The sequence below is a fragment of the Anabrus simplex genome, chromosome 1 (genome assembly GCF_040414725.1).
Source record: "Anabrus simplex isolate iqAnaSimp1 chromosome 1, ASM4041472v1, whole genome shotgun sequence".
Taxonomy (NCBI): Eukaryota; Metazoa; Arthropoda; class Insecta; order Orthoptera; family Tettigoniidae; genus Anabrus; species Anabrus simplex.
Window position 1 is genome coordinate 710658124 of NC_090265.1, and position 16087 is coordinate 710674210.

The following is a 16087-nucleotide window of genomic DNA, read 5'->3' on the forward strand; positions in this document are numbered from 1 at the left end:
ACTGTAATCAGTTTACATGATCTTTCAGCATACGTAGTTTCATTCACTTTCAACCACTCCTTCTGGGTGCTTAACTTTAATTTTTGTCAGGCAGTGTATTTCATGGTAGTGGACTAACGTGTACTGAGCAGAGTAGCTTTCAGGAAAAGCATGAGTTCGATCCCCGCCGTCGGCTGTCCTGAAAATGGTTTTTCTGTGGTTTCCCATTTTCACTTTCAGGCAAATGATGGGACAATTCCTATTCGTAGGCCACAGCTGTTTCTTTGCACCTACTTACCCAAATTCACTCACCATCATACATTTCGTGTTCATTAACTCCTCAACTGAGGTTGATGTCGGGAAGAGCAACTTCGGCCATGCAAACATGCCATATAAATTCACCTCACCTCATCCCCAACCCCCTATCAGAAAATGGGACTAACAGAGGACTGATGCATACTTAAAGTTAATCCTTTCCTGCCCACATTTTCACTCCACTTATCCCCAGATTTCAACCTATTATTTAGGAAAAACTGAAGCAGAATGCATTATTTCAGAAAAAGTTAAATGTAATAAAAACTATTGTACACAATGTACTCAAAATTTCAATACTATTAGAAAATATACAATCGCATCCATTTCTCTATCCATAGACTCACAAGGTTGTTGGTTCATCCCCCCCTCCCGCTCTACTGGCGATATCCTGATTTACAAATTTCATTTTGTTCCGTATTGATAGCCACCAAATGTCTTACTTATATACTTATAGTATACTATAGTATACTTATAGTATTGATCAGGTGGAACTTTTCTTTCTTTTATGACTACTGGTGATACTCGACACAAAGGTAGGTTGCATTAGTCACATTCTCACATTATCAGAATCCCTCTAAGCCAATAATCACGTGTTTTTGAAAGTGGAATGATGCCCATGTATATAAGATTTTATTTCCTCTGGGCAAGTGCCTACCCATTCTGTATCTATTTTAGCGAAATATGCGTTTGAATGCTGCATTGATATATGTGCAATTGGCTATGTCACTGAATAGTTTGTCTCCTACTAACATTCGTAAAAAAAATATATATATATTTCTCGTAATACTCCTTCCAAATTATAGACAGGTTCAACATAACCCATATAACTATTCGGAGTAACGATACTAAATGTTTGTGTTACCTGAATTGTCGCTGCATCGCCATCAGATCCGATTTCTCAATATCCGTTTTCACTTATATCACTAAACTTATCTCCGTTAATATGTTATTCACTCACTAAAATTTCACCTCCACCCCTATTCAAATATTCTGTATCACAATCTACTCCTATATTCAGCTCAGTTTCAATATCCGCAGTATTCAATCCCGCCATGTTTATGAACAAAACAGCCGACCAGTGCTCGCGGAAGTAAAAGACTTTTGCGTAAGAAACGTCAAGACTGATTACTGCTCTTCCTTTATTTCCAAAGCTTTGTAGATTGTACTGCATGTTCATAAATGCCTTATAAATACTTCACTGCCAAAAAAAAATACAAAACTATCCCACAGATCGCAGACGTGTGCAGATAATGAAGCCTGGTGCATTCGGGCGCTAAGGATCGGAAGGCAAAGTGAACTAAGGGCGGGAAAGGGTTAATCACTGTCAGATTATATCATGGAGTGTCCTTTGTGCAATTCTGCCTGTCAAAAAATTGTGAGACGATATTTGTCATAAGACCATTTCAGTGTTGGATTTCCACTGTTAAAGAAGGTATGAGGTTAATTTGGATATATTTTCATGGCTTTAGTTAATTTCCCAAAATTTTGCCTGCATTTTTTTTATTTTTCAATTTTTTCCCTGACTACGGCCATGAATTACATATGCCCGCGAAGGGTTAAGATGTGTAGCAATGTAAGAGAATACTGACCTGCACCCCGCTACCATATCCCAGGACGAGGAGCAGGGGCGGAGTGCTGCTGCGCTCGTCGGCGGTGTCCGGATAGAGAGCGGGGTCATTTATGTCTGCATACTCGAAGCGGGCCCAAGTGATGCACTCCTTGCTGTCGCTCGCAGGTAAGCTTGTATAGGCCTGTACACACAGAACATATAAATGTGTTAAGAATGAAAAAGATATTACACCATCCAAGAGAAGCAATCTTCACACAAGTCACTGCAGGACTCTCCCGCAACTAGAGGTCCCTGGTTCAAATACAGCCATATTCTGGAGACGTTTCACACTTGCACTTATAGTCGTAGAGGATATTTTAAAATAATTTCAAAAAATAATTTATACACACTCTCATAATAGTTTAAAAAGTATAACTAGGTAACCATTTCACCTTAACGCTAGTAAGTAGAGACAAGACATTAATGCAAATACATGTTTTTATAGGAACTTAGGATATAGCTCAAACTGAGTTGCTTTTTAGTTCCAAATAAGTGTACTTCTTCCATGCATGTTTTGGTCTCTTCAGGGGAAAAGATCATGTATAATGCATGTGGAGAGATGGTGTGGAATGATATGATTAGACAAATAAGTTTGAGTGGAGCTTTTAAAAGTAGGAAAGATTGTAATATAAAGTTGGAATTCAAGAGGACAGATTGGGCAATATTAATTTACATGATGACAAGTAAGGGATTGAAACACATTATCAAGGGAAATGTTTGATAAATTTCCAAGTTCTTTGAAAACATTGGGTATCTGCCACTTGGACAACAGACCTAAATGCAGATTATCGACGACTGATAAATCATCTGCATCTCAATCATGCATATAATATGTATTATATTAAGTTTAAATGCACAATTTCATGGTTTTTAAAAACTTAACATCCTGGCATAAATTCTAAGAAAGAGCGTTTCATCAAATGAAACAGAAGGATGTGAAGATTAATGGCTAAAGAGCAAGTGGCCACATGGTTTGGGCTTGGTAGTTATCAGCTTGCAATTCGGGAGATAGTGGGTTTGAACCCTGCTGTCGTCAGCCCTCAAGATGGTTTTCCACAGTTTCCCATTTTCACATCAGATAAATGCTAGGACTGTACCTTATTTAAGGCCATGGCTGCTTCCTTCCCACTCCTATCCCTTTCCTATCCCATTGACGCCATAAGACCTATCTGTATCGGTGCAACATAAAGCCAATTGTAAAAAATAAAATTTTAAAAAGGCTACCTACGCCTCGCAAATCTAATACCGTAGGAGTAGTAAGAGAACAAGTGTTGACCACTGGAGGTTGAATAGGAAAGATGAAAGTGAAGAAACTGGCACAGGCTAAACTACGCAAGGGGCACCAACAGGATAGTAATTAATTATTTACATATTTTATGCCCACATTGGAGCACTTAAATCAAACCATATACATCAATGTCTTCAAAGAATTAACCAGTAATTTAGCTTTCATTATCTTCCTCCTCTCCCAAAACCTCTTCATTCTTTCCGACCTGCATGCCATTTCTTCATCAGATATGGCATACTGTTTTTGTTGTAAAGTTTTTAGTTTAAGTCTTATATGTTCATTCTTCTCTTCTCTATTTGCAATTTGTTGCATTTTAATATTCAATTCTTTTAAATCATCTTGGACTTCTTTAAACCAATTATTTTTTGTTTTACTTTTCCAAAAGTGGTTAAATAGTTGTTTCAATAGCCTGGTTTCATCGGATCTTCATACATGATAGAAAAAGGCAATTCTCCTTCACAATGTGTCCACTGTTGACTCTCTTCCCCACTATATCACTGCATTAAGTAACAGTCTCCATTGTCCATCTACATGGTCCTTTTTATTAACGATTGTTCTGATAATTCTTCTGTCAACACTCTGAAGTCAACCCGTTGTAGATTTGGCGTTCAATTTAAATAGTGTTTCACTAGCGCAAGTCACTTCAGGCTTACTAATGGAACAGTAATGTTGAAATTTGGCATTCATTGATTCTTCTTGTATCTTGGCTGGGTAATTCGTTGTGCTTGCTGTAATTTAAAAATTCTGCCTTCTACTGAAGTTCTCTCACTGCAGTTCCAGGTGATAATTTCAACAAGATATTTAAACTTATTTCCAATCTTAATTTGATACTATTTAGAAGAATAGACGGTACTTCAACTTTGAAGTTTGGCATTATTTTTGTTTTTCAAACTATCGTACACATAATGTGATGTACCGTAACATACTCTGGGTGTGCAACGTTATTGTATGACTGGCGAATGCACAACAGGGAAGGGAGGTTACTCGAACATTATTCATTTGATTTTCTAGAACGAGCTATTCAGGTGTCTGTGTTATGTTTATTTCTCAATTCATACAGTAGTATGTACTGTGCACTCATCACACCAGTGACAATTATACCTTTTGTTATGTTCCTTTGAATCAAAGTAATTATTTTATTCCTTTTAAAAACATCAACCCTCCCTGTTCTGTCATGAGTTCACCTGTCGTGCACACTTTGCAAACCCATCACACATCTACGATATGCTTACATGCCTGGTATCCATTCTGTGGCTGGAATCTCACCCAGAAAACTGCTTGCGCATCAATATGTCCTTGCCCTCTTGGGGTAAAATAAAGAGGAAAACCACTGCCTTGTGGTGAAGAGGGATCTTCAAAGGCTAAGGGAGACTATCCCAACAGAAAACAGCAGACTTGGAGGCGCAGATGGCAGCCCCACCATCAACCTCGGGTGCTGTGGGCCAATAACTCGCACAACCTTAAATTACTTTATTACAGAAACATCAACGATGGAGAAACCGGACTGATCCAAAGATGACGACCTTTGGTGTGAAAAGGCTAACGAAAATTTGGCTGTGACATGTGAGGACTCTGCACGAAAGTGGAAGGCTACGACAGGCAGTAGCATGTATGAGGAGTTATGGCCTGAACATCCTAGGTTTGAGTGAGGTGAGATGGAGTGAGTTTGGGGAATTTGCAACCCATGATGGAGCTACATTGGTATACTCTGGAAGACCCGAGGGCGACGGAGCGAGTTATAGAGGTGCGGGTATATTAATGGATAAGGAGGCCAAGAGGAGCCTTGTGGAGTGGTACCCAGTGACGGAAAGGATAATAGTGGCACATTTTAAGACCAATATTAGAAACATTGTGTTGATAGTATGCTATGCACCTACAGAGTTGGCGGAGGAGGAAGACAAACAGGTGTTATATGGACATCTTAATAGAACGGTTAAGAAACAGAAAAGGAAGGATATCATCCTAGTTGAAAGAGATTTGAATGCAAAAGTGGGACAGGACAACGAAGGACTTAAGGGAGAATGAAATGAGAATGGACAGCTGTTTGTGGATTTCTGTGCAAGCCAAGATTTGGTTATTGGTGGTACTATATTTCGACATAAAGACTGCCATAAGGTGACATGGGTATCACCGGATCATAGGACAGAAAACCAGATAGATCATGTGGCTATTGGACGAAGGTGGAGGAGTTCATTGTTGGATGTGAGGAACAAGAGATATTGGTAGTGATCATCTTGTTGTGGCTACCTTTAGAATGAAGATCCAGGCACAAAAGAGAAGGATGGAGCAGATAAGGAAGCGATATGATGTTGAAAATCTAAGGGATGATGGAAATGTGAAAGAAGCCTTCAGGATAGAACTAAAGAATCGATTCCAAGCACTCACTGAGGTGGAGGATGAAACTATGGAGGAAAAATGGGTGAAGACTAGATCTGTATTTACTGAAGTAAGTGAAAATATTCTGGGTTTTAAGGACAGGAGGAAAAAAGACTGGATGACTGACCAGACATGGGAAATTATTAGACAAAGGAAAGAGAGAGAGGAAGTAATGAACGCATGTAAGACACGAGCAAGGAAGGCAGAATTGCAATCCAAATATGCTGTGAAGGATAAGGAAGTAAAGAGAAGTGTGAGGAGAGATCAAAGGAAATGGTTAAATGACCTAGGCCTATCTCAATAAGCAGAGGAGGCAGCCAGAAAGGGAAATCTTAGAGAACTCTATACCATCACCAGAGTCCTGGCAAAGAAGCAGATGCAGAAAAACCGTCCAGTTAGAAACAAAGATGGTGTCCTCCTAACAAACTCCGAGGATCAACTGAAGCGATGGCGGGAACATTTCTCTGCGGTGTTAAACCACTCCTTGGAGGAGCAAGTAGATGTGGGAGAAGTAGTAGTAGTAGAAGAAGAAGAAGAAGAAGAAGAAGAAGAAGAAGAAGAAGAAGAAGAAGAAGAAGAAGAAGAAACCCAGCCTGACCCAAGGATTAAAGTCTGCATTCCAACAGTGGAGGAAATCAAGTGGGCATTGAGAGAGTTCCTTATTGGTAAGGCAGCAGGTGTTGACAATATTCCAGCAGAAGTCCTGAAGGTTGATATGGATACCACTGCCAACATGTTGCAGCCGCTATTTGAGAAGATATGGGTTAACAGAGAAATGCTGACAGATTGGAGATGTGGGTTGCTGGTGAAGTTGCCAAAGAAGGGCGATCCGTCAAACTAACAACTGGAGGGGCATTACGCTTCTTTCAATCCCTAGCATAGTCTTCACTAGGGAGTATATCAACTTGAGGCTCCGACAAGAACAGGCAGGAATTGCTTGTGTGTAGACCAAATAAACACCTTGAGGATAATTCTGGAGCGGTGTGCTGAGTGGTCATCTCGCCTCCACGCAGTGTTCATCGACTTCAAAAAAGCTTTTGATTCGATCAACAGAGAAGCTATGTGGAAGGAAGTGAAGCGGTATGGAGTGCCATCACAAATTACCAACCTCATTCAAGAAACATACCATGATTATACATGCAGAGTCATTCATAAGAACCGTGTATCTGAGCCTATATCTGTACGTTCAGGAGTACGTCAAGGTTGTATCCTCTCGCCAACCATGTTCCTGGTGGTGATTGATGCGGTAATGCGGAATGTAACGCAAAATGTGAAACGTGGTATCCAGTGGGGATTGGCTAATAGGTTAGAAGACCTAGACTTCGCTGACAACGTGTGTCTCCTGTCTGAGGCACATGGTGAAATGCAATCAAAGATTAAAGACTTGGTAAAAGAAGGAAAAAAGGTGGGACTAACGATCAACTCAAAGAAGACCAAGGCCCTAAGGATGAACACCAACAAGCTAGACCCATTTGTTTTCAGCGATGAACCTATAGAGGATGTGGATAGTTTCACCTACTTGGGCAGTGTAGTTACCAAAGATGGAGGAGCAGTACAGGATGTTTCTCAACGTATACAAAAAGCAAATGGTGCCTTTGTTCGACTCTATCCAGTATCGAAGAACAACAAAATATGTATCAGGACCAAACTTCGCATTTTCCGAAGTAATGTCAAGGCTGTTCTACTATATGGGTCCGAGACCTGGAAAGTGACTAAAGTGATTACCTCCAAGTTGCAGACCTTTGTCACCTGCTGTTTAAGGAAGATTCTAAACATCTACTGGCCAGAAGTAATCTCCGGAGGAGGACAGGTGAAACCGAGATGGACATACAGATAAAGCAGCAGAAATGGAAATGGATAGGGCATACGTTGAGGAAAGAGAATGAAGCCTTTGAGAGGGAGGCACTGGATTAGAACCCACAGGGTAAAAGGAGGAGAGGAAGGCCCAACAAATGTGGCGAAGATCTGTACACATGGAGGCAATGGAAGAAGGCAAGACCTGGAGAAAGGTGAAGAGGTTGGCTGGCAACAGGATCAGATGGAGATGCTTTGCTGATGCTCTATGTTCCACAAGGAACAACAGGAATCAAGGCAAGTTAAGTCAAGTTTTACATCTCACTAAGTACTTTTACAGTTTCTGGAGATGCTGAGGTGCTGGAATTTTGTCCCACAGAAGTTCTTTTTATGTGCTGGTAAATTTGCTGACACAAGGCTGGCGTATTTGGGCACCATCAAATAGAGTGATAGACTGAGCCGGGATCAAACCCGCCAACTTGAGCACACAAAGAGCAGCACTATTTAGTCCAGCTATTTCTGATATTCTGAAGGTTGGACAAATATCTTAGTACTGACCCGTTAAAGACCGCTGGTTGCTAGACTATAGCGAATGGGAACATACAAAGGAAGTAGGCAGGCTAACTGGATAGCACCAAAACCTGCTAGATTATTATTATTATTATTATTATTATTATTATATTCTGCACGAATGGGTCACTTAGGACCACGCAAAATCAACATTTGTTGAGCTTTCCTCCTTGCCCAATAGTTCTTCATTTTCATCAATTGTTGTGATTTCTGTTCCTCCGACTACGTACGTCCTGTTGGTTTCTTCTCGCCTTCCTCAAATCCCATTGTGTGAACAATTTTCCTCATTACATTTCTATCCTGCAGATTTGGTGGTCCTCATTCAGTGAGGTCTTTCTCTACTTGCTTGTACCATTTTGATCTTGCTGTTTGATTTGCAAAAAATTGTGTATTTAATAAGTAAGTCTGTTGTTATTTATTCTTTCCAAATTGCTTATAAACTGAATTTGTCGCAGTCTCATTGTATCAGTGAGTTTAGATGTTTTTAAGTATATTTCAGAGTTGGATTTGGGATAATGTATTCCATCTTTAATTCTTGGCCCTAAGATTTTTCTTTAATCTCTAATTGTTCCTTTAAGTTTTTATGGTATAAATTGAGGGTTTCTGAAGCATGAAGCGCTTCAGGTTTGATCACTTAAGTAATAACAAATTGTACTCTATTATTATTATTATTATTATTATTATTATTTTTATTATTATTATTTCCGATGAGGTCTGCTAAGGACCACGTGCCAATTTCAATTCAGTTCTTCATACTGTGTTGTTTTCTCTTCTGCTCCTTCCAATATTCTTTCATCCTTTCACTATGCTGTTTCCTTCTGTCCTCGGACCACTTCGCACCAGCCTTCTTGTTCAATCTTCCTTGGAATACTTCCATACTAACTACCCTCTTTCTAAAAATTTCTCTGTCCATAGTTTCTTCTTCTCTTATATATTATTTCTTTCTAAATCTTTCCTTACTTCTTGAATCCAGCTAGTTGTTGCCTTTTTGTCCCAAAGGTAGGCTACTTGAAAATCCTTTTTGTTAATCTGGAATCATCCATTCTGTAAATATGACCAAAAAATTGCAATCTCCTTTTTCTTATGGTTTCTGTTATGTTTTCTATGTTCCTGTATATTTCATCATTAGATCTTAATTTCCATACTTCTGTTGTTTTCACAGGGCCTAAGATTTTTCTCATGATTCTCCTTTCTAGTACCTCAAGTTTATCTAATGTATAGTTTAGTACCAGGCATTCACTTGCATACAAGCATTCCGGTTTCACCACTGTAGTGTAGTGCCTTATTTTAAGATTTTTAGATAGACACTTTTTGTTATAAAAATTCTCTGTGATACCATATGCTCATTCCATCTTGTGTACCCTTTCTTCTACTGCAGATTTGTCTAAACCATTTTCTTTAATTATTTTTCCCAGATATTTGAATTTTGTTACTCTTTCTACTGGACCAATATATGTTGCCAAAAATTTTGGAGCATTCTTGATGTGTGTAATAAATTTTGTTTTTTCTATGGAGATTCTCAAACCTGTCTTGTTGGCTATTTCTTCCAAGAGATTGATTTGTGTTGTTGCACTTGTTAGGTTTTCGGACAATGTAGCGAAATTGTCTGCAAATGCTAGGCAATTTATTACAATGCCTTTGTTTTTTCTCCCCAAAGTTCCCAGCAAAATGTTATGCTCTTTAAGCTTTACGTTCCAAATTCTTACAATTTTCTCTAGAACACAGTTGAATAGAAGGGGTGACAGACCGTCACCTTGCCATACCCCTGTATTAATCTTAATAGGTTTGGATATCTCACCCATAAATTTCACCTTTGAAATTGTGTCAGGAAGGGTTTCACGTATTAGGTTTGCCAATTTAGTTTTCACTCCAAATTCACAAATTGTTTTATCTATGGTTTCTCTATCAACCGAGTCAAAGGCCTTTTTAAAATCTACAAAAGTCACAACAATGTCTTTTGAATTCAATATCCTATGGCGAATTATGGATTTTAAATTAAATATTTGTTCTGAACAAGATCTACCTTTTCGTAATCCAGCTTGATACTCACCCAGTTGCTTGTCAAGTGATGTTTCTACTCTATTCAGCAATGAGAATACCTCGTATGCAATTTGCAGAAGAGAGACGCCTCTGTAGTTATCCACATTTTATTTGCGCCACTGCAATGGGTGTATTAGAGCCACTTTCCATTCTTCTGGAATCCTCTCTGTTCCCCAAATATCTTCAAAGATTAACTGCAGCTCTTCAATGATTTTTGACTGAGACCATTTCAAAAGTTCAGCTGTTATAGAGTCTTCTCCACCAGCTTTATTATTTTTCAGATTGTTAATTCTTTAATTTCGTCAGCAGTGGCTGGTATATCTTCTTCCAGATTTTCAGTTGTTTGAGAGAATACCAACTTATGGTCGGGTTCAGGGCAGTTTAAAAGTTGATCAAAGTGCTTCGCAAGTATTTCACAATTCTCAGCATTGCTTAGGCTAAGTCTACCATTTTCATCTTTGAAGCATAAGCTAGGTGCTTGATACACCTTCAACTGACTCTTAAAAGTCTGGTAGAAGTTTTGAGAGTTATTATTATTATTATTATTATTATTATTATTATTATTATTATTATTATTATTATTATTATTATTATAACTGCCTCTGTGGATCAGTTGAGTGTCTGCCTCTGGATCCCTAAACAGCAGCTTCAAACCCAGCAGAGGTAGGCAGATTTTTGAAGGACAGAAAAGAGTCTATTCGACACTCCCTGTCATACGATGTCAGCATGTAAAAGATCTAGCAAGTAGACAGATGGCATCAAATTAAAATGCCTGCACACGGTAGCTGAGGCCATATTATTATTATTATTATTATTATTATTATTGTTGTTGCTGCTGTTGTTCCGGGGTATCTGTGGAACGCAGAGGTGAAAGAAGGTGCCGGGGTGAATGGGTCTAACTACAATGTCAAGAATTGAATTAAAACTTTAACAAAGGTTATATTTTCTCATTATAAAAAAACAAATGTAACAAATTTCCATAAGGGAAAAATAACAATCAGGAACAATGCCAAACTAGAAACCAGATTAGGAAAAATCCAAGATTCAGAACCTTAACTCTTTGGCCTTTAAGCCCCTAGTTTTACAATATTACAAATGGAAGAAGAATTACTTGGTTAAGGGCAGAAATCCCCTAATTCACAGAGCACTTGCTCCCCAAAATACAATTTCTAGCCTTCTAGAGGCACTCTTTGATCTTACAAAAACTTTGAAAAAGAGCAAACACGCTCTCAGTATCTTCTAGCCTATTCAAGGCACTATCAGAAATTTACAATCGCTTGCCGATCAAGGCACAACTTACAAATTGAAAGATAATGTTATACAGGGGTATCTAGTACCCAACCTACAGGGCCTTGACGAAAAAGAACAGGTTATATAAAAGGCCTGAACACAAAGTGAGTGGAGGCATACACTGCACTCCCAGATAATGAAACATTAAAACCTATAGGGCTCTCGGCCGATGAAGCAGGGGGGCCCGAACTACTTGAAGTGGCACGGATGGAAATAACTTTAATACATTATGGAAGAAAAAACAGTTACAACATAGTCACCTCAAATCAAGATGATGGGGAGCTCGAGAGGGTACATCACTTTCTACCCCCGATTTAAAGTCAAAGCTTTATGAAATTTTTACATTACCCGAAGATGATTTTCATTTTAGAAAAGTTTGTTACATAACAAAAGAGTCGGACTTTTCCCTCGGGTTAAACTGCGGAGGTAGCAAGAAAGAATAAAGTTATGTGACCATTACCTTATTGATATTCTAGCTGCTGACGAAAGAGGCCGCCCGCCTCCTGCTTAACACACACACTCCGAAAGGTGACGATGAATTGGCCAAGAAACGTGGAAAGCCACAGTTTATAAACCCTCAGGGAAGATTCGAGATCATTCAAGACTAAACTAGCCACACCCTATCAATTTTATTGGTTAAATTCAAAAGAAACACTCAAAATCGAACAAGAAGCCTGTGATGGGTGGAAAATTAATTACAGAAATCACTGATTGGCTACATTCAAAACTGGCAGAAAGAAAAAGGAAATATTGCCAACCCAAAAATAAATGAACATCAATTGGTTACAAAAACCTAGAAATACAAAACTTCTTTAAATTGTAACTTCTTACACTTTGCACCAGGGTGTGTGAGCATAGTTTTTTGGTAGTGTCATCTGTGGAGAAACGTCCAAACTTCTTGATGAATAGCAAACCAAACTAGGAGAAATTCATTCAGTTTAGGAAACAATAACAAAATTACTCAATATTTTAGTGGTGACATCTTCTGATTAAAGTTCCAAGTTGGTGTAGTTTCAGTTTCACTGTTACACAAATAGAGTTCATTTAGGCGCTAGTTTTGAATGTGCGGAGTTGAGGTGTACCTCCCGGTACAATTATTATTACATCTCCGACTACAACACCTACTGGGTGGATTGAGTAGCTCAGTAGTTGCTGTTGCCGATCCCAAGCGCGGGGAAAGGAGGAGGGTTGGCTCAATGCCATAAAATAACAGCCAGAGAACATCTTGGGGAAAACACACTTCACAATCTCATTTTTCATCATATATTTCAATTATCACCTTTCCAGATTATATCTGGAATTCCAAACCCTGACCACGGTCAGACTCTTGATCATTGATCAGACAATCAACCTAAGATGGGAAGTCTTCTATTGAAAGAATCCACTCGTTTGGACAGCTATATACAGTAATCTTCCAAACAAAGACACCATTTGGATATGGTGGGGTGTCAGAGGATTGTGGCGAGTCGGAGTGCCCAGAGAATGATCAATCATGCAGATTAATCAAACTAAGAATGTATTAACTTCAATAAACCAGGAAAGTTTTCATATTTGGCAACATTAGTTATCAATTCACTGATGAAGGTTGGTAAGTTGAAACATCTAATAAATATTCTGAATCAACATAAAATAGTATTCATAGCTCTTCAAGAATTACGTAATACTGATCAGAACCCAATTGAATCAGGAGGGAATCATCTCTATAAAGGAGTTCCAGGTGAAAGAGTCATAAAGAATGTTCCTCAATTTGGAGTTGGTTTCTAAATACACAATATAATTCTAGATTCTATTATTGATTATTCCTCAAATTCATCAAGAGTAACATTATTAATGTGATGCAAGTGAAATGGAGTATTATAACTTGGAAACAATCCTCTCACCCATGGGTAAATAATGGAAATATCAAGCTCAATGAGTATTATTATTATTATTATTATTATTATTATTATTATTATTATTATTATTATTATGACTTTGAGGTGTGGCTGTGAAGTTGTTTATATTTATTAGTATTATTATTACTAGTATTTATGTAGTTATGTACAGACTCTATTTGGTATAAATCGTGGTTTTATTAGCCTATTGATGTGTCGTATGTGAGGTTATGTTACAACCGTCTGCTGTATGCACTGTACATTAATGCGAGTTTATTTAATGTAAGAACACGTAATTAGTAGTATATAATCTATTATTACCTGTATATATGATGTATAAATACAATGAAATGTTGTGCAACATACGGTAATAGTCCAGAACAACATATCTTTGGCATTAGAGAGTTACAGATTAATCCATTCATTGTAAATAGGTTATTAGAGACTCAAAATTACAAGAAAACATGTTGTGTCACATTCTTCTAGAAGCCTGGCCAGGCAATGTACATAAAGAGGCAGTCTTGGAAGTTGAGTGAAGCTGTTTTAGTGAGAGTTATGAGTGCAAGTCATTAATCGAGTATATAAATTTGTTGCATTGGTAGTTGGTTGAAATGCAACTGTTGAAGTCTTCTTCTTATTCTTCACAGCAGTGTTTTGTTCAAGAGGGAAGTTATTAGGATGCGCGCGCGTGTCTATGGGTAATTTGTACACAAATTGACAGAATTTTGTGTGTGCGTCTTTGTAGTGACAACAAACGATTAAAGTGGAAAACAAGATTTATACATTGATAAAATAATGTTCATGCTCCAACAAATGAAAACAACAGAACTGACAAAGAGGGAACAGATCAATTTTGGAATGAAGACTAATTGGTAACGAATATACCTGATACTAACATTAAAATTCTCCTTGGCGATTTTAATGCAAAGTTTGGACGTGAGAGAATATTTCGTGGTGTGGTGGGACGATGGCCAACACATATCAACGAACAAGAATGGTGAACAGTTAATTGAATTTTGTATTAACCATGGACTAATTTTAGAATCAGCATCATCATCTCTTCGCTCCAGCAAGCCGGGTGCGGTTGTGTACGAGCCTCCTCCAGTTTGTTCTATCCATCCACAGATGCTGCTCATATATGAGACACCAGTTTGCATCTCTAATTTCAAGGTCCTTCATTATCTGTTTTTTCCCAAACATCATGAGGTCTTCCTCTTGGTCTCTTCCCAGGAACATTGTGATCAAAGTATGTTCGAGGACTCCTGTGAGGGTCCACTCTTTTCATGTGACCATACCATTGCAATCTCTCCCCTTCTAGAGTCTCCAGCAAGCTTCTTTCCAATCCAAGCTGTTGTCGGATATCCACATTCTTATTTTATCCTTTTTTGGTTTTTGTAGACAAGAATGGAGGAACTTCATTTCTGTTACCTGAAGACGACTCTTTGTTGGTCCAGTATGTGTTGCTGCTTCCAGGCCATACATCATTATAGGTACTAGATATATTTTGTACAAGCTGATCTTGGAAACTAACGGAAATGTTTCATCCCAAAGTATTTGACGTACAGCGTGACAGAATTTGGAAGCTTTCTGTATTCTGTTACTAATCTCTTGATGTATGGTATTGTCTGATGACAGAACACTACCTAAATACTGGAAGTTGTCTACAATATCCATCTCCTCATCTCCAATTCTTAGATGAACAGTTGGAGAGTTTCTACTCATCATTTTGCTGATTTTGAGACCAAAGGTTGTAAAAGCTTCATGCCAGAGATCTAGTCTAGTTTGTACTTCCGCTTCTGTCTCACCCCATACCATTACATCATCAGCAAAAATGAGGGCATTAGTTGTTGGATCCTCTCTCTTAACCGCTTTTAAAACTTCATCCATTATCATTATGAAGTGGTGAAAGACAACTTCCTTGCTGGACTCCACTTTTCATTTCAACCAACCTGAACTTCCATCTTAGACCTGGACACAACACTTGGTTTCAACATATAATCGTTATACTCATGCTATGATGTCATCGGGCACTTTCTTATGTCTCAAACATTCCCATATGCCTGCATGGTATGTGGTCATATGCTTTCTCGATGTCCAGAAAAACAGTTATAAGTGTTTTACCTTTCTCCCAATACTTCTCATAGAGCATTCTGGTGGCAAAAATGAGGTCTATAGTTGATCTATGAGGTCTAAATCCATGTTGTTCCTCCTCAAGTGTAGGTTCAACATATTTACTAATCCTGCTCTCAAGGATGGATTTGTAGATTTTGAGGCCATGTGACAGCAGAGTTATACCTCTGTAGTTGGTACATTTCTTTCTACCACCGTTTTTCAACAATGGGATGATGACTCCTTGCTTCCAGTCATTGGGTATTACATTCTCTTTCCAGATTCTATTTAGTACCCTGTACATCCAATGTTGTCCTACCTCTCCTAGTGCTTTGATCATGTTGTTTGAGTCATCAGTCCATAGACTGGTTTGATGCAGCTCTCCATGCCACCCTATCCCGTGCTAACCTTCTCATTTCTACGTAACTATTGCATCCTACATCTGCTCTAATCTGCTTGTCATATTCATACCTTGGTCTACCCCTACCGTTCTTACCACCTACACTTCCTTCAAAAACCAACTGAACAAGTCCTGGGTGTCTTAAGATGTGTCCTATCATTCTATCTCTTCTTCTCGTCAAATTTAGCCAAATCGATCTCCTCTCACCAATTCGATTCAGTATCTCTTCATTCGTGATTCTATCTATCCATCTCACCTTCAGCATTCTTCTGTAACACCACATTTCAAAAGCTTCTATTCTCTTTCTTTCTGAGCTAGTTATCGTCCATGTTTCATTTCCATACAGTGCCACGCTCCACACGAAAGTCTTCAAAAACATCTTTCTAATTCCGATATCAATGTTTGAAGTGAGCAAATTTCTTTTCTTAAGAAAGCTCTTCCTT

The 16087-nt window shown here is 38.4% G+C and overlaps 1 protein-coding gene across 1 annotated transcript in view; it reads right to left on the minus strand.

Moving 5' to 3' along the window:
- Positions 1-16087, minus strand: part of LOC136857375 (breast carcinoma-amplified sequence 3 homolog) — a 142313-nt gene that overhangs the window by 109077 nt on the left and 17149 nt on the right. Inside the window, exon 3 of the mRNA XM_067136004.2 lies at positions 1884-2045. Coding sequence (XP_066992105.2) covers positions 1884-2045 — 162 coding nt within the window. The remainder of the gene's footprint in view (positions 1-1883; positions 2046-16087) is intronic.